The sequence below is a fragment of the Falco cherrug genome, chromosome 4, assembly GCF_023634085.1.
Source record: "Falco cherrug isolate bFalChe1 chromosome 4, bFalChe1.pri, whole genome shotgun sequence".
Lineage (NCBI taxonomy): Eukaryota > Metazoa > Chordata > Aves > Falconiformes > Falconidae > Falco > Falco cherrug.
The window spans coordinates 28,854,121-28,872,167 of NC_073700.1; the positions used below are offsets into that span (position 1 = coordinate 28,854,121).

Genomic DNA, 18,047 nt, shown 5'->3' on the forward strand with positions numbered 1-18,047 from the left:
TGGTTCGGGATTATTATGGCACAAAGACAACAGCATCATTCCTCTCTTACCCTACCAGAGCAGGCAGTTCAGGCCAAGGTTTGGGTTACTGCTGTCTCTGATTGCATTGGAGTTGTGTCCTTGTTGTGGATTTCCATTCCTATCATAACAAACCAGATTTTCCCAGATTCCGCTATAAGCAGTTTGAGTAACTCTAACTGCTCTTCTGCTCCACAGGGAACTCCTTTAGATGAGGCACCCACCATGGGGTTTTTTCCTGTAGGTGAATTAATCTGCCTTGCATGAATAATCCTATCTAAAACAATAGGCTGCCTTGCAAGAATGAGGGAAGCAAGTTTGAGGCATGCTTTTATGCAAGTACTGTAAAAAGGCCACATAGTAGTTCATCAGGGGACACTTCAGCAATAAAATGACATTTACCGGGAAAGCCCAATAATGAAATAAAGGATAATGTAATACAGGGATTTTTAACGCATTTAACGGGGACTAAATTTGGAGCCCTTCCTTCAACTAATGAGGCACACTATATTTTCCTAATCCTACTTTCTGTTAATAACTAAAAGAAAAAAAACAGGCAGTAATCTATTCCTTCTGCTTTTATTTTTATGTTATGGGAAAGCACTATTCAATGTAAGTAAATTAATTTCAGTAAAATAGCAGGTGAAGCTAGACATGTAGACCAGCCTCTGAGTAAGATGCGTTAGAGTACTGTGTCTCTTGAGACATGAGAGGTCCCATAGGTCCCACGCCTTAACTCATTTAATACCAGGAAACACAAACCCCACAGATTATAACGCAAGAATCCTGCAGTGGCAGGAAGGCAGCAACCTAAGAGAAGGAAAAGCTGCAGAGATTAGTGTTTATGTAGGAGCCCTGTGGGCCCCCTTCAGCATCCTTAATTTAGTCTTCATCATCTCTGATCTGTTCTAACTGTCCTCTGTGGGATGGAGATTTAATATCTAGGAAACGTAGGGTTCTGGCTGACCTGTCATGAACAGCGGTGGATGGCTGCTCCCTTTACTGCTGTATCACTTTGCTTTTCAGACTCAGCACAATAAACAACAACAAAACCTGACACTATTTTATGAATCTGAATGATATGATTTAAAACCTCTAGAGGTCAGGCGAATGGAGAACATCTTCCCAGCAGCTGCTTTTTGCTAAGTGCGGGTGACACCTGCTGGAGTCCTCTCCCCTGTAACCCCCCCTCAGTCCACCGCCGCCAGCTCTGCAGGGGGGTTATCTGCCCAGGGTGCACCTTCTAGGTGCCTGTGTGCACTAAATCCCCCAGAAAGACACTTGGGAACATGAAATAAAACTGGGTGGCTCTTTTCTATTGCACGAAGGCAAAAAGTGTCTTTATCTGTATCTTACCTCTTCCACCGCTCTGGTTATGCAGGTGTACTTCCACCGTACACCCGGCTTCTCCTTTTGCCTTTACCAGCCTTCCAGTGGAGCTGTAGTAAAACGCAGCCTATTCCCACAGTGGAAAGTCCTGAGTGGGCACTGAAATGGGACCACACAATACATTATTCATCTGTCACCTAAGCCCTGTGAAAAATACAGTCTAACATTCCTCCTCTCATCTTGAAGCCACCTAAGAAGACTGCAGGAGAGGGCAGATGACCCCTGGAAGAGGTCTGAGAAGCCCTCACTTCTTACAAGATACGGTAACAAATTTAAATGTATGCTGCAGTATATACTATCTGTGAACGCACATTCACGGTGTGAAGAGTTGCAACTTCTTCAGAGCATACTGGGAAAGGTTCATTTGTGAGACATCAGCAGCCCCAAAAAGACTACTAATGAAGCCTTGTGATGATGCTGATGAAGGCTTGTGAATTTTTCTCACAAGCTGCAGCACTGGGAAGCACCAGCACCCGGCACCCAGCACCCCACAACATACAGCAGGGATGGTTCAAGGCATTGGCCTGCCCTGGGGCATGGAAAGACACCATGCACGAGTCCTTCACGTTGCTGGGCTGGCGTCCACTTGTTACCTCATAGACATATGTTTAGTTATATTTTAAATATTTAGGTAAAACAAACTAACAGCTCAAGAGAACTTAGGGACAGATCTCTGCAGAAATGTGGCACACGTGGTATCCAAGGACCGTTCAGGTTATATGTAAAGCATACCTAAGATATCAGAAGTCTGGGCAGTGAGCGAAAAGCTGCCGGTGTTACAGGTGAGGAACCTCTCAGGGTTACAGACTGGCTCGGCCAAGGACATCCACCTTCTCAGCAACAAGTCGGCACGGTAAGCAAGAGCTCTGGTGCCCTCAGACGACACGCAACCACGAAAGGACAAACGAGCTGGGCTATTCGCCCCCAAAGGACCACCAAAGGCCCCCCAAGACCCCCGCGCAGGCGCAGCAGACCTTGCTTGCTCAGCACAATTCCCACGCAGGCGCCGCGGGCTTGGGGAGCTCAGCACGATGAATATGTATTAGATAGGCGGAATAATTGTATTAGAGAGGTGGAGAGTTGTACCTTTTGTGTATAAATATCTGGTAAAGAATCCTAGGAGGTGTGCTCGACTTGTGGAAATCTTCCACCTCGCATCCTGCGCAGAATAAAACAACGCCTCCTCTCTAAACATACTTTGTGTGTTTCGGGAGTCATTCTGGATTCAAGGTAACAATTTTGGCACCCCAGATGGGACTCTGCTTTTGAGACCGGACTTTGATCGACACTTGCTACTGCTGCAGGTATCACGAGCTGGACTCCAGGGCACAGCAGAGGATTTTTCTGGGAACTCCCCTTGCAATTCCCTGGTGGTGATAAGTGAGCGATTGAAACTGGGATAGAGACATTGTTATTCTGATATTCCCCAAGTAAGGCGTACCCATTGAAGGTACAAATTGGTAGTCATTGCAGCTGCTACTTGATAGTATTCTCCTGTGTTAGTATGGTGATACTGGAGCAGGCAGAATTAGGTTTTGGCTTGGTGTACTTGTATTTGTTCCATTATTGGCAATTTTAAAGGACTGTTGTGACATATTGGAAAATATTTACAAATGGAAAACTTGACTTCTTCTGAGCGAGGGGGAATACTGAAGGTTTCCCCACTGGGTTGTATTTTGGAACACTGGAATATGTTTGGAGGTGATCTGTTAACACATAAAAAGTTCACAGAATATTGTAACAAATGGTGGCCGGTATACATATTGGAAGACCAAGAGAAGTGGTCAACGAATGGAAATTTGAATTATAATACTATAACAAATTGATGTTGTTTTGTAGAAGGGAAGGAAAATGAGATGAAGCACGTGGATTTCTTTCTTACATTGTAAACGAATTATAAGAGCAGAATGGACTGTGGATTGATAACAAAAGATTAAAATGTTTTGGCTTTAGAACAAGTTCAAGACAAACCGCTTAGATGTTGTTGTTCTGCATGTAATATATTGGTAAAAGATACGAAAAGTATAAGGAACTGGTAGAGAAGGAAGATGATGTAGAACTGTTAGTGTCTCCAAGACAGGAAAACATTCAGGGAGGTAGTGATCAAGGGGAAGAAGCAGAAAGGGTTCATGCTCAGGATGCATAGGCAGGAAGACTTGAGGATGATTTTCCCACCACCAACCCCAACTGGGACCCTAACAATCAGGCACAAAGATTATTGCTGAGTGAATATCAGAGACTGATATTATTCGGTGTAAAGAATGTGATACTGAAAATGATTTTTTTTTTTCAGAATTATATCAGGTGGTACAAGATGAAACTGCATCAGCTTTCCTTGAGTGATTATGCAAAGTGGCTAGGAAATGGACAGATTTGGATCCAGAGAGGGAAACTGATGCACTGACATTTGTGACTCTGTTTGTGGGACAGTTGAATCCTGACATTAGGAGGAAATGGCAAAAGACAGAGGGAGCAGATGCAGGATCTGTCAATAAGTTATTAGAGGTAACATGGAAAGTGTACAACAGTAGAGAGGAAGAGAAGAAATGACAGGAGAAAGATCAGGTTAAGAAGGAAAACAGAAAATCTCAAGTATTGGCTGCAGCAATAGCAGAAGGCAATCAAAATAGGAGAAGACAAAATGAAGGAGGCAGGCCAAGTCACCCTCCTATGGGAAAAAATAACGGGACCCCCTTCAGAGCTGGGGTTAGCCTACCTTTGGATAGAGACCAGCATGCTTTTTGTAAACAAAAAGGGCATTGGAAGGGGGAATGCCCTCAAAATCAATTTCCAATAAATTTTGTAAGGACACAGGAGAATCCTGAGGTGGCAGAATTGCTTACCCTGGATCAAGATTCAGATTGACAGGACTGGGGGATGAATCAAAAGTTTCCCCAACAGAACCCCTGGTTACCTTAAAGTTGGGGGAGGAGAAAATAGATTTTTTAATAGATACAGGGGCAGCTTGTTCAGTATTAACAACCTGTAAAGGTAAATTGAGCAGACAAAATCTATGTATTATTTAAGCCATAGAGGAAAAAGGAGGTGAGGCCATTCTTCCAACCAAATAAGTGTAGAATTGGAAGCAAAGTCTTTACTCATAAATTTCTATACATTCCTGACTGCCTGATGCCTTTGTTGGAAAGAGATTTACTCAGTAAACTAAGTGCATGAACTGTTTTTGAAAAAGGAATATACAGGTTCAAACACCAGAAGAGAAAGGCCTGGAAGCACAAGTGTTTATGTTACAGGAAACAAGAAACTCCAGAACCTGAAATGATCCTGGAAGAGCTACTGAATGCAGTAAACCCTCTGGTATGGTCCTCCAGGATCCCAGGACACTCTGACATAGCTGAACTGGTAATCATCCCATTAAAACCTGGAGCACAACTGGTAAAACAAAAGCAATATTCTATTAAGCTAGAAGTAAGAAGGGGTTTAGAGCCTTTAAGAGAAAATTTCATGACTCGTGGACTACCATGAGAATGCCAATCAGAGTATAACACCCCAATTTTGCTGGTAAAGAAACCTGATTTGAATGAATATAGATTGGTCCAAGACTTGAAGGCAGTAAATCAAATTGTGCCAGATGTCCACCCAGTTGTGGCAAACCCCATATACTTTACTGACAACAATTAAAGAGATTGATGGATGGTTTACTGTATTAGATTTAAAAAGGTGCCTTCTTTTGCATCCCTGTGGAGCTGGGAAGTAAAAAGATACTTGCCTTTGAGTGAGAGAATCCAAAAACTGGTTGAAAGACCCAGCTATGCTGGACCATTCTTCCACAGGGATTTAAGAATAGCCCAACAATCTCTGGAAATGGACTCGCCAGAGAATTAGAAGGGTGGAAAAAGGAGGATACAGAAATAACTTTATTGCAGTATGTGGATGATCTCCTTCTGGGAACACAAACACTAGAGGATTCTATAGGATATGCTATTGACCTTTTGAATTTTCTAGGAGCACAGGATAACGAGTTTCAAAGGCACAAATTGCACAAAAGGCCGTGATTTATTTGGGGTTCACCATTACCCAAGGCCAACGGAGCCTTGGTCCCTAAAGAAAGGAGGCAATTTGCCAGATGTTATCTAAACGAGAATGGAGAGCATTTCTAGGAACGGCCGGATGATGTCGCCTTTGGATTGTCAACTTTGGACTGATTGCAAAACCCCTTTATGAGGCAATGAAAAGTGCGGGAGAATTTCTTGAATGGACTCAAAGAGTGCCAGACAGCTTTCCATCAGTTAAAACAAGCCCTGATGTCAGCATCAGCATTAGGATTTCCTAATTTGGAAAAACCTTTTGAGATTTTTGTGAATGAAAGACAGCACATTGCACTTGGAGTTTTAGTTCAAAGGACTGGATCTTGGAAAAAGATCCAAGATTTTCTTGGAAAATATTTTTCCAAATAATTAGATCAAGTAAAGGATGGCCTGCCTGTTTAAGTGCCGTTGCTGTGACCATGCTATTCATACAGGAAGCTAGAAAATTTACTTTGGGACAGAAAATAACAGTGCAGGTATCATGTGGTGACAACAGTTTTGAAACAAAAAGGGGGACAACATTGGTTGTTCACATCATTCCATGATGTGGAAACTGAGAATGACACTCACTTTGAATCCAGCCACTCTACTACTGTTGTCTGGGGAAAGTAAATCGGAATATGATTGTTAGAGAACAATTGAACAGCTATATTCAAGTAGGATTGATCTGAAAAATATACCTATGGATTCGGCTGACTTGAATTTGTTTACAGACAGGAGCAGCCACGTGACTGATGGAATTTGAAGGGCAGAAAACGCAGTTATTTCTGGAGAAGATGAGTTGGAAGCAAAAGCCCCTCCTGCTAACACTTCTGCTCAAAAGGTGGAGTTGATTGTGCTAATAAGAGCCTTGCAAGTAGCAGAAGGGAAGACTGTGAATATATGGACAGATTCTAAACGCTTTCAGAGTAGTCCATGCACATGGAGCAATTTGGAAGGAAAGGGGTCTCCTTTTGTCAGAAGGAACACCAGTTAAATATGGAGAACTAATAAGAAAATTATTACAGGTCATAAGTTTGCCTAAACAAGTGGCAATAATGCACTGTAAAGCCCATCAATTTGGGCATGCTCCTGAAGCAATTGGGAATCGATGGGCAAATCTGGCAGCAATAAGGGCGGTAGAAGAACACATCTTGGGAATGTGGCCTGAAAAGAATAGATTTGAAAGGACCACCAACCTATAGCAAGGATTCAGATGATTACAGAGTGTGACGAGTATAACCACATGCCTTCCATTGCCAAAATCTAGTAAAAATCCTCTAGAATGGGGAATTTTCCCATTAAGGGACACTCTAATAGTCGCTCTCAGTAAGGCCCTAGCTGAAGATAGCACTTGCTATTTGACACAAAATAGAACTTATGTACCAGATCAGACTAATAAAACTGGGGAAATGTGTTACACTTACGAGACAGAAATGTATCAGGTATTATGAAGACTCTTGTGGCCTGTGATGGAGAGACAGAGACATATGGGACAGTGATGACAACTGAGACAAAAAAGGTTGAATGCCCCCAGCCAAGTACAAAAACAAGTTGGAAAAACTCTGTGGAAGGTAAATGGAAATATATTAATTCAACTTCTTGGTGTTCTGAATGGAAGGGAGAATGCAGTATTTGAAACTTCCAAAGGGGGAAACCTACCTCATAGACATACATTTGGTTATATTTTAAATATTTAGGTAAAACAAACTAACAGCTCAAGAGAACTTAGGGACAGATCTCTGCAGAAATGTGGCACACGTGGTATCCAAGGACCGTTCAGGTTATATGTAAAGCATACCTAAGATATCAGAAGTCTGGGCAGTGAGCGAAAAGCTGCCGGTGTTACAGGTGAGGAACCTCTCAGGGTTACAGACTGGCTCGGCCAAGGACATCCACCTTCTCAGCAACAAGTCGGCACGGTAAGCAAGAGCTCTGGTGCCCTCAGACGACACGCAACCACGAAAGGACAAACGAGCTGGGCTATTCGCCCCCAAAGGACCACCAAAGGCCCCCCAAGACCCCCGCGCAGGCGCAGCAGACCTTGCTTGCTCAGCACAATTCCCACGCAGGCGCCGCGGGCTTGGGGAGCTCAGCACGATGAATATGTATTAGATAGGCGGAATAATTGTATTAGAGAGGTGGAGAGTTGTACCTTTTGTGTATAAATATCTGGTAAAGAATCCTAGGAGGTGTGCTCGACTTGTGGAAATCTTCCACCTCGCATCCTGCGCAGAATAAAACAACGCCTCCTCTCTAAACGTACTTTGTGTGTTTCGGGAGTTAATTCAAGGTAACGCGCTGGAGAAGGGGCGCGGCCGCTAAGGAGACTGCGGGAGCGCTGCCCCGGGCCCACCACAGGCCGCCGTGCTGCCAGGGCCCCACCCCCACAGACCGCAACGCGGGGCCTTCGGCAACTGAGGCAGCGTGTGCGACCGCCACTGGGGAACCGACCCCTCCGGTGAGGAGATGGGACGGGGACAAGGCAACACCGGGGCCATCACCGCCTCAGGCGCCGCGCTACCCGCCCAAGATGGCGGCTGCCCCCGCGCAGCTGCCGGTTGCCGCCTGACCTGCCTCCCGTGAGCCTCAGCGGCCCCTTCCCGGCGGCCCCCGCGGCGGCGCAGAGCAGAGCGGCAAGATGGCGCAGCCGCCGGGTGAGTGCAGCAGCCCGCCAAGGTGACCGTGGCTCCCTCCCTCCCTTCTTTCCTCTCTGACCGGGCCGTGTGTCTCTCTGTGCCGCAGTTCTCCTCAAGGACATGAAGCTGCTCGACGTGAAGCTGGGCCAGCTGCCCACCTGGCTGGCCATGAGGGACTTCACCCCCGGCGGCATCGCGGGGGCCCTGCGAAGAGGTGAGGGGGCTGCGGGGGGCTGCGGGGACCGCCTGCCCTGGGGAGCAGCCCCCGGCCGGGGAGGATGCACCCCTTCTCCTGAGGGAGCTGGGCAGGGCAGGGCGCAGGCACCTCTGGCCGGTGGCCGTGGCAAGGGTTCCAGCAGAACAGGGGCTGCTTCGTGGCCATTTCTGCTTTCCCAGAACAGCACGTCCTCTAGCATCTTGTTCTCCCGTCTGTAAATTTGTTTTTATCCGCCAAAGGTTTGCTTTCCGCAGTCCTTCTTCTATAAAGAGGAAATACAGTGGCCTTACTCCTGACCCCTGAAACCATTTGCTGAAAATCTTGAGGTTTCCCCAACATCACAAGTAAATAAAGTTAAAAAAAATCAAACAAGTGATCTCTAAATATGGTGAAAAAGGACACAGGGCTTTTATCGATCACTTGGCAAAAGTTTAGACCAATGCCCTTTGCTATAGGTACAAATATGACGTTCAGGTAGATTTAAACACAAAATGTCAAACACAAGTGTCTACAACATATACACTGGTATTAAAGAACTCAGTAATTCCAAACTAGCTTGAGCTCATTAAAGTCACAGTAATGTTTAGGGGAAAATTATAAATGGTTTGCTTTTTTTTTTTTTTTTTAAGGCTTAGCGCTATTAACTGGAGTTCACCTTGCTTAACACACAGGCTGCCTTCTCTCAGGCTTGCTTCTGAGGCCCTCAGGTGTCTCATTAGAAACAATTTCCTGAAGTTGTGTGACACCAAGCAGCTTCTTTCCAACACAGAAAATTATGCCACTCATCTGGCTGCTGTGAAAACTGTTCTTCTACACAGGTTATGAGAGATACTACAATAAATACATCAATGTGAAGAAGGGGGGCCTCGGTGGTATCTCCATGGTGCTTGCTGGTTATGTTGTTGTCAGCTACATCTGGAGCTACAGTCACCTGAGTAAGTAAAAGCAATACTGAGTGCCTATAGTGCAGCCTGGAAGATTGCTTAGGGCGATAAAAACACTCTGCTGCTGCTTTTAGAAATAAAATGAAAGACTGTGCTAACGATTGCTGCTTGAATCTGAGACTGTGGGCAAGCAAACTTATTTTAGCCAAGAAAACTTAAATGCTTACTTCGGAAGGTGTCAGTATTTTCTTAGTGACAAAGAAAGCTTAGGTCTTGTTGCCTCTCTGGTCTGGCAGTACATAAAAAATACATGCTTGGAGTATTTTTTAGAGTTCTTTCTGTCCTCTTAATTTCAGGAGTGGCTTGGGTTTTTTTGTGATTTCAGTGAAATTAACTTGCTTTACTTTGAACGATACAGAGCATGACCGCCACAGGAAGTACCACTGAAGGGTGAATTTCAGAAAGTGAAGGTGCAGCTCTCAAACAGACTTGGCTACTGGAACAGTTATCCTGGCAGAAGACACCAGAACTATTCATATTAAAATCTGTACTATAATAATAATAATAAAATGCATATGCTTTGCATTCACTGAGCTGACTTGTTAATTGTACAGTGCGTGTAAGTTTGCCTTGGAGTTTCACCCCTCAAGGTAAGTTCAGAAATGGTTGGGAAAGCATCTGCTACTTGGGTTGCATTATGAACTGGGGAAACTATTACAATTTAATTCATATTTAACTTTAATAAAAGTACAAAGCATTGGATTGCTTCTTAATGGCCTTTGTGTACAGGCTGGACAACTAGCTGAAAGGGTATGTTTTGATTTGAAAGAAAAATACCTGAGCTTTTGGTGGCTTGTTGGTGTGGCCATGTGTTTCTGACTCTCAGGCTGTCACCTGCTGACTGTAGGTATTTGGGAGTTTTCCATCGTTGCAGAGCACTGTCTGAGATGAGATCGGTTTAGCTTTGAGAAGGTCTGTGACTCTCACTCTGTCACTGGGATTCTAATGCTTCTTACTTCCAACAACCCAAAATTTCTATCAAAACTCTTACCCACTTTCATTGCTAAAGGAAGCTGGATGGTTATTCTGAATGGGTATAAGCTTAAAAGACTCTTGGTATAACAAAGCCCTGTGAAATTAAACTAAAATAAAACTTTGCTTCTTGACTTAAATGCAGTGTTGAGTTTAACAGGAGACACCATGTGCATAACTGCAGCTTAAAGGAGCATCTGTGGGTTTGGCCCCAGGTGATGTCTCTCTTGGTGCACCCCACTGTCACAGCAGCTGCAGCTGGGCACAGTAGGTACAGCCTGCAGTAGCCTTTCCTGAACAGGAGGGAGAGTGAAAACCACTTATTACAGGATATTAAGAATCTCTCAAGAGCTTCAGCAGTAACAGGAAGGCTTTGTGGTTTTGAAAACATCTATTCAAGTAGTGAAGACTACGGACTCCTGAGCTAGATGAGGAAGGTAGCCAGACAGAGTGGTTTTGTTCCCTTTTGAGGTGCCTAGGTACATACATGTAACATCTCATAGTCTGGCCACTGTTCAGCCTCTGGGGGCAGGACATGTTAGGAAAAGTGAGGGTCTGTCATACCACAGTCACTTGGCCTTGGAAGTTCTACTTTGACTGACTCAGACTCTCCACAGTGAAATAACTGCAGTCATTCAAACCAAGATAGGTTCCGGTCACTTCTCTTAATCTTAGTCATATTACCTTGTTCCAAAAAAAAAAAAAAATAATTCACAGCCAACTTTTTCCATCGGTACATTTCAATAAAAATAAAGTATAAAGGCAGTCAGCAAATAAGAGGGGTTAGAATCAATAAGGCTCACACTGGAGATGCATTTTTTTTTTTAATTCACATTTTATCATTGGCCCTTTTCAAATAGTCTTGCAAACTGAAAGGGTTTTGACTTGCAAAAATTACTCTCAGAAGAATGCTCTACCACTTTTAAAAGCAGTGTTCCGTAAGAATACACATCTCCACTTCTTGGTCTTCTCTAGATTATGGAAATACCTGCCCAGTGTGAGCTGGATGATGGGGGGGGTAGAGCTGAGACAAGGTTCTTCTATTCCTACTCTTCAAGCTCTGTTCATTTCCCTTCTTGCTTTTTGCAAATGGAAAATGAGCACAGACATGGCTTTCCTACAATCATGGTTTGGCTAACAACAGAGATGCCAATTTAATCTCCCCTTGATTGCTTCTCACCCAGAAGATTCATTTCTAACCTTCAGTAGAGCAAGGAGCACAGAAACAAAGCAAGTGGATGGGAGTTTCACAGCCTGATGTACATGATGCATTAAGTCACCTACCAGGACAAGCTTATCGACTACAACAGGCTGGACCTGGGAACACAACTTTGCTTTTAAAGAGCTACAGGACAGCAGAATCCCTGCTTCCTCACTGAAGGGAAGGCATTTCAAGTATTAGTTTTCCCAGACAGTCTTCCTGCTTCCACAGGGAGGGCTGAAACGCTGCAGGTTCTCCAAAAAGAAGTGGCAAAAGGAAAACACTTTAAAGAAACACTGGCGTAAAATGCATTTATGTGGAGTGCTGCACTGGTGAGGGGCTTGCAAATCTATTGGCTTTTAGATCTTTCAGCAGGGCTCAATGAAAATAGGTAGAGGCCAAAATCTGTTTTAAAAAGGTTAAAACTTAAAAAGTTGTGGACAATTACAAAAATGTTGCTTAGCAGCAGCCAGCCTCTGACCAGTTCTTTCAATAATGGCATTAAAAAACAACCTGATTAATAGTTCAGACATAGTGCTAAGCAGAAACCTTTTCTCAGTGTTAATAGCTCCCTTGCACTCTTCGTTCTGCTCTTTCACTGTCCACTGAGAAAGGCCAGATGTCCTTTGGTGCATCTGTTGGCATAATGACCTTTTTCACCACACTAAAAGAGAAAGAGAGAGAAGAATTATCACACAGTTACAGCTGTCTTCCTCTAGCTGCCAGTAACTTTTCAGATTTGGAAGCTCTTCTGCATATGGAAGATGCAAAAATTTAGCAGGTGAAGGGGAACACAGTGTCACAAGGGACATAATTTATGGGCTGACTCCACTCCTTGGAGCAAAAGCTGCTTCTGTGCTGGGAGCAGTCTGACGCCATGTTATTATAACACAGTGCTCTCAGCACACCACTACGAACAGCAAAGAGCCGTAACACACACTGAGAATTTCAGTGTTTGAGGCTTCCAAGAATACTCCAATACACACAACAACAGAGATCTATGGGGACCCTCCTGATCAGCTATCCTGAATCAGACAGGGAAAAGTGCATCTGAACAAGAGATTCAGGACTCTGTGCCTCAAAGCTATTCAAGCCCAGAGAGAAATACCAGTATCTCGTACAACAGCACTCTCCAGATATAAAATTTACTTGCATCTAAAATATTGTTATTGTTATTAATAATAACAACAATAATATAATAAAAGGTTTTCAGTGAAATGGATTCAGCTATTTAATATCCCTGTCTAATCACAGTAACTTTTACCCAAGCAAGCACCTAAGGCACAGAAGCTGGCAAGTACAACGATGCAAACGTCAAAGCCGATGGGACAGGAAGATTCTTTGCCCTTCTCTAGTGGCTAGGGTTAGGGCTTTTGTGGAAAAATAAACAGAGGTGGAAACTCAATTGTGTCAAAGTTTTACCCGTGCTCCTCAATGAGCATCCAAGGTGAATAGCTCCCTCCTTGGTTTGACAGCAGTGAGGGGCATCTACAGCTGAAATACTGAACAGTCTTTGCATATTCAATTTCTGTTACTTTCAAGGACCTTCCAGGATAACAGGGGAGAAGAAAATCTTTCTACAGTCACCCACTGTAAGCAAATTAACTCATGAGACAAAACCTAATATTAACTCTGATTTTGAAATGTACAGTTCAGCAGTCTGCTTCAACTCTCACTGCGGTAGGGTTTCCTGCTCATTAGCAGATGAGCAAAGTCTGTCCTACAGCAGCCTCAGTCACCACAGCAAGTCCACGAACTAGCAAACCAGTGACCTAGAGACCCCAGAACTCAACGCTAATTCCCACAGCTGTACCCACACCCCAAAATCACACACATTTCACAAGCCTGTTTACACTGTGAGAAAACCTTTTGCAGGACTAACACCCCACATTACAAATCCATTCTTTTGCCCAAGACAAGCAACCAGCAGCAAACCAGCATGATGTAGTTCTGGTGCTGTGCACTCTGCGTTTCTTAAATCTAGGACCCTCTGCTTTCCCTCTTCATCCCTTCCCTCTGAATTACCTTGTAGCAGGTGACCTGCTCCAATGGCCGCGGTCCTCTGTTCCCAGTGTTGTTATTTTGAGACTGCATGACTCCAATGACTTGGGGTGTCCTCTGTTGGTTAGAAGAGTTCTGACTCGTGAAGTGCATCGAGGATAAAGACCGTTATGGTTGTTATTTGTTATGGAAGGGAAAAGAGCACCCCATATACCAAATGATCAGTTTTCCTCCAAATCTGTGTGTGGGTGCTCCACCAGCTGGAGCACCAGAGATAAGCACTGAGGCTTACAGAGCCCAGCGATCCTGCTTTTCTCTGGAAAGAAGATTTAAAGAGTAGGTTTAGGCTGCTAAATTACCATTGCTATCACTGAGAGATGTCACACAGATCAAAAAAATTGGCAGACCGCTGCACAACCATGTATGATGTGCTTCTCTGTAAAGTGGGAGTGTTCTGTGACTAGATCTCCATGTAAAGGTGGAGCAATTGTAGGGCTTTCAATAATGGCACTCAGTGTTGCTCACTGCTTACTTCTTGCATAGTACACACCCCCTCCAGGCAGCGCCCCGAACAACAGAACTGCCACTGCTGGCCTCTGAGCTGGAGGACAGTACTCATGACTGAGAAGGTTAACCAAGGCGAGGTGAGAAACAGAACAAAGCAGGACACCACAGTCCCAGTACAAAGACAGCAGCAGCAGTGTGTTGTGATCAGCTGGTGAACATTAGAGGGCTGGCAGGAGAGAGAAGGGACAGGGCTTTGTATTTTATTAGGATTTGTCTCCCAAGTTCTTAATTACAAAAGAATATCACACCCCGTTGTAAAATAAGTAAGGCTTTCCCTCATTCAATGAGTATTTCTCTGAGACTTTCCAGCAAGCCAGATCCAAGAGCCCAGGTGTCCAATTTTGACCGCTAAACAAGATACCCTCTTTCAAAGCGCTGTGGGAAATGCTCTGAGGGTGGGCATGTAGGGGAGGCAGGGGAACTGTGTACCTTTTGTTGTGTTTGTGTCGGTTGAGGCAGTGGTGGTTGCTCTGTGGTTCCCATTGGCAGTTCAAATCGAGGGCTGGTTTAGATGGAAACAAGAAAATTGATTCTCAAATCATATGCCAACATTTTACCATCAGTTCAGTCAAGTAACTCCAAACAACATACAATCAGCCAATTAAATTTTGCTTACAGGAAATAGGCCACCCCCTCCCCACTTCTTCTCTTTGCATTTTGATGCTCAGCAATTACATGTATGAAAATGACAATCCAGTATGTAGTATATCACTCCACCTGAGAAGTCTCCTGGAATATAAACCCACGTGATCCCACTGCACTGATGGCATCTGATCACCACTCCAGAGTCTTAGTGGTAGCTCCCTGAAGAGGTCCTGCCCTGTATCCTCAATTTGGTACAACTAAATGTTGGCCAAATCTCCAAAGCCATTGGGAAGCACTGGAGCACCCTTTTTTGACATATACAGGATCACAAGGCAAACACAAGATTACAGAACAAGCCTGGTAGCATACTCACTGCATGAATTTACAGGTAGGCCCCTCTGGACAGAATCCTACTAGGTAATTCACACAAATGACTCTTCGAGTGTGCCGATGTCTGCAGAGGGGACCTGCAACACAAAGCTCAGTAGTTCACATTCTATATATATGTACCCTAGCACTCAGTAATAGCAAGTACACAGGCAGATCATGCAAAGAAAGAACAGCAACACCCTACCCTTGATTTATAGCTACAGAAGCAGCAACAGTGCAACATACATACCATGTTTACAGAAGCCTCTGTCATACCAGGGACAGTCTTTGATCTTAGACTCCGGGTCAATGTGCAAGAACGGACATTCTTTGTTACTGCATTCCCCTGTACCAAAGGCAAACACACTTCTTAGTCAATTGTGCAGGTTCGAGATCAAATGACTCTCAAAACATTACCTGGATCATGTAGTTCCCACAAAGCCGTTACCCAACATTTATACGTTCAGGCACAACAGTCTTACTGCCTGCCTTAACCTAGATAAAGAACACCAAGAACTCACTCCTGCTGAGTAAAGTTCTACCAGGCTGGATTACTTATGTGTGCTTTTAAAAATAATGCAAAACTAAATCTGAAAGAGCAGTCATGATAACAAAAACCAAACATTTAGTGCACCAGAAGCGTGGAGAAACTACAAATTGCGCACTAACCTCAATCCAAGGAAACCTACAAGACTGTAAGTTTCTGACAGCAAGTTGCCTCATTATGTCCAGATCTCCAGAGCTGGAAAGCAAGTGCATAAAAGTTTTGCACCCCCATGCCCTCTGCTGCTCAACAGCTCCCCAAAATAAGTCATGCAACGACCAACTGCTCAGCCTACTCATCTCATACCAAAAACAGAACATAAGGCATAAAACCCCAAGTAAAACTTGAACTTCCCCCCTCTTCCCCCAAGGGACAAGCTCTTGAGAGAGGACATCTACAATAAGTCACAAAATTAGGGAGATAATAAGATGAAGAACTAAGCACATCTGAAGAAATTACAATCTAACAGTATCACCATCACAGAAAAACTGTAATGCTCTGAAGACGGATGAGAGGGATGTACCATGATCCTCTTCACCACAGTCACACACCAGCAAGGAGCACTAAGTAGGAGTTACAATGCCTCTTACCAAATTTGGAGTAGAAGTAACACTCAGGCATCTTGGTCATGTCATACTCGTGCAGAAACTCGCACTGGTCTCCCTTTTTGCACAGTCCTCGTAGCCAGTGTTTGCAAACAACTGTCTTTTCCCCGCTGATGTGTCGGAATGGGCACATGCCTCCTGTGGAAGGATGGGGCAAGAAGAAGGGAAAAAGAGCAATTAAAATATGCAGCCCAAGGTGGCACAGGGCAATAGCAACGCTTTGCTCCCCTTTGCAAGGGAGGTTTCAGAAGACACCACTTTCTCCTTGTGAATTCAGCCTTTAGTGGCAATAGCAAAACAAGGAGTTTAAGACAAGTCTTATGTTACCCTCTAACAAGCTAAGCAACACAGCCTCCAGCTCTTAATCCTAGCAACCACGAACCACAGCAACTAATACAGCCACATCCACAGCAAGGTCTGTGTGTGCTAAGTTCAAGCCTTCCTTTACCTGCAGCTTTGCTTATTCACCTCCAGCTTCTTAAAAAAATACCACTATTTCACAATTGTTGCAGTTATTCCAACATTCTTCGCTTTTATCCTCTATCTAGGTTATCCCCTCATCTTTATAAGAAAGAAGAGTACTGTAGACAGTGCTAGAAAATCTAGTTTCCTCCCTCCAGCCCTATGAGTACGAGTAAAATTGTATTTAAAAAATTACTTGCCTTTTCCACAGGCCGCTTTTAAAAAAAATTCACAGACCGCTGCACCCGACTCTGTGGGGAGAGCAAAGAAACATAATTAATTTTAACGAAGTTTCACGGCAATTTATAAAATATTCCCTTCCCCAGAAAGACAATCTGTTCCTCAACGTCAAAAGAAAAGCATTTTGGTTGGGAGAATTTACTTTCCCACATAAGTTCCCTGCTCAAGTCTGGCCCTCACAGGTATCTCTGTTCTTCTTGGGGGACACCAAGGGGGACTTGCAGAGATCTGGCAGTGCTTGTTTTGCTTTTCACATGTTTAGGTTTTGCTGACCAGGTTTTCCTCTGCTGTAAAGTCAATCATGTCTATGAACCCTGTATTTACATGATGGCAATGACAGTCTTATATTTTTTTGAACAGAACAGCCTGAAACAACCATTAGCTTGTTAACCCTTGCTGAGCCTGACCAATGGGAACCACAACATCTGACGGAGTTAAAACACCAGTTTAGTAGCCTGGCCAGAAAATTTCAGCAAAGCAACTAAAATCTTGTGAGACTACTTGTGTCAGACTATTAGACTGAAGGAAGAAGTTTAGAGACTAGGCCACGGACATACCTAAAGAGAAAGTGCCCTTGCCACCAAAATGCCTCACCCATGAAAAGGGAATGATAAAAAAACCAAAGGTACTATGCAGGAAAGTGATACTTATTCACAATAATACCTCCGCTTTCATTTCCCAGCCTGCCCAAGTACTAACTACTGCTTTCATTAAGCAGAAAAGAAAGACGCCTGGATTAAGACAGGAACCTACAGGGAAAGCAGCAGCTGCGCGAATCTAAGGCCAAGGCCTGAGCAAGGCGCCCAGACCCGCGGAACCCTCCCCATCACCCGCAGCCGTCTCAGCCGCCCCGCAGCAGAGGCCGGCCCCGCACCCCCCCGGGGAGGAGGGACCCGCGCAGCGCCCGGCCCGCACGCACTGTCCATGCCGGGGAAGGGCAGCGGCTGCGCCCCCAGCTGCTGCTCCACAGCCACCTCCAGGTCGAACTTGATGTGGTCCACGCTGGCGATGAGCTCCTGCATGGTGGCGGCTGGGGGGCGGCGGCAGCGGGAAGGGAGGGGAGGTATGGTGGTGGCGGTGGAGGCAGCGGGCGGCCGGGCCCGGCCAGGCCCGGCCCGGCCCGCTCCACTCCGCGCCGGCAGCGCCTGAGGAGAGGGGAGGCGGCGGCGGCCGCTCCTGGCCGCCCCGCGCCGCCCGCCCGCGGAATGCCGGGAGCCACCCCTGACCCCAGCGCCCGGCGGGCAGCGCGCGCGCCTCCGCCAATCAGGG

General features: G+C 44.9%; 2 protein-coding genes and 1 long non-coding RNA gene across 5 annotated transcripts in view; 1 reads left to right on the forward strand and 2 right to left on the reverse strand.

Moving 5' to 3' along the window:
- LOC114014932 (uncharacterized) overlaps window positions 1-7,784 on the reverse strand; it is a 54,878-nt gene extending 47,094 nt beyond the window's left edge. The window contains exons 1-2 of the long non-coding RNA XR_008731996.1: window positions 2,140-7,784; window positions 1,375-1,506 (exon numbers count right to left, since the gene is read on the reverse strand). This is a non-coding gene — a long non-coding RNA (uncharacterized LOC114014932). The remainder of the gene's footprint in view (window positions 1-1,374; window positions 1,507-2,139) is intronic.
- A 148-nt stretch (window positions 7,785-7,932) lies between these two features.
- On the forward strand, window positions 7,933-9,761 carry ATP5MF (ATP synthase membrane subunit f). The gene is made up of 4 exons (XM_014277154.3): window positions 7,933-8,089; window positions 8,178-8,285; window positions 9,107-9,223; window positions 9,591-9,761. Exons 1-4 carry the CDS (start codon window positions 8,074-8,076, stop codon window positions 9,617-9,619), a joined length of 270 nt encoding a protein of 89 aa, XP_014132629.2. The 5' UTR covers window positions 7,933-8,073; the 3' UTR covers window positions 9,620-9,761.
- A 1,159-nt stretch (window positions 9,762-10,920) lies between these two features.
- Window positions 10,921-17,999, reverse strand: CPSF4 (cleavage and polyadenylation specific factor 4). Of its 3 annotated transcripts, none has more exons than XM_005435658.4 (8): window positions 17,698-17,999; window positions 16,739-16,789; window positions 16,062-16,214; window positions 15,178-15,273; window positions 14,932-15,025; window positions 14,403-14,475; window positions 13,431-13,541; window positions 10,921-12,069 (listed from the first exon to the last, which is right to left on the reverse strand). In XM_005435658.4, exons 1-8 carry the CDS (start codon window positions 17,798-17,800, stop codon window positions 12,001-12,003), a joined length of 750 nt encoding a protein of 249 aa, XP_005435715.1. In that variant the 5' UTR covers window positions 17,801-17,999; the 3' UTR covers window positions 10,921-12,000. The 3 variants fall into 3 exon arrangements, with proteins under 3 accessions (XP_005435715.1, XP_005435714.1, XP_027656139.1); XM_005435657.4 differs by having other exon boundaries at window positions 13,431-13,523; window positions 17,698-17,997; XM_027800338.2 differs by lacking the exon at window positions 14,403-14,475 and having other exon boundaries at window positions 13,431-13,523.
- Window positions 18,000-18,047: the final 48 nt, after the last annotated feature.

Bases quoted from the DNA above. Each gene is read 5' to 3' on its own strand.
- ATP5MF (XM_014277154.3), top strand. The intron at 8,286-9,106 runs GTGAGGGGGCTG...TCTTCTACACAG, and splicing joins CGCGGGGGCCCTGCGAAGAG to GTTATGAGAGATACTACAAT. The intron at 9,224-9,590 runs GTAAGTAAAAGC...TGAACGATACAG, and splicing joins CTGGAGCTACAGTCACCTGA to AGCATGACCGCCACAGGAAG.
- CPSF4 (XM_005435658.4), bottom strand. From the start codon at position 17,800: ATGCAGGAGCTCATCGCCAGCGTGGACCACATCAAGTTCGACCTGGAG. The intron at 14,476-14,931 runs GTGAGTATGCTA...CATCTAAACCAG, and splicing joins CCTACCTGTAAATTCATGCA to CCCTCGATTTGAACTGCCAA. The intron at 13,542-14,402 runs GTACACAGTTCC...TTCACGAGTCAG, and splicing joins CGACACAAACACAACAAAAG to AACTCTTCTAACCAACAGAG.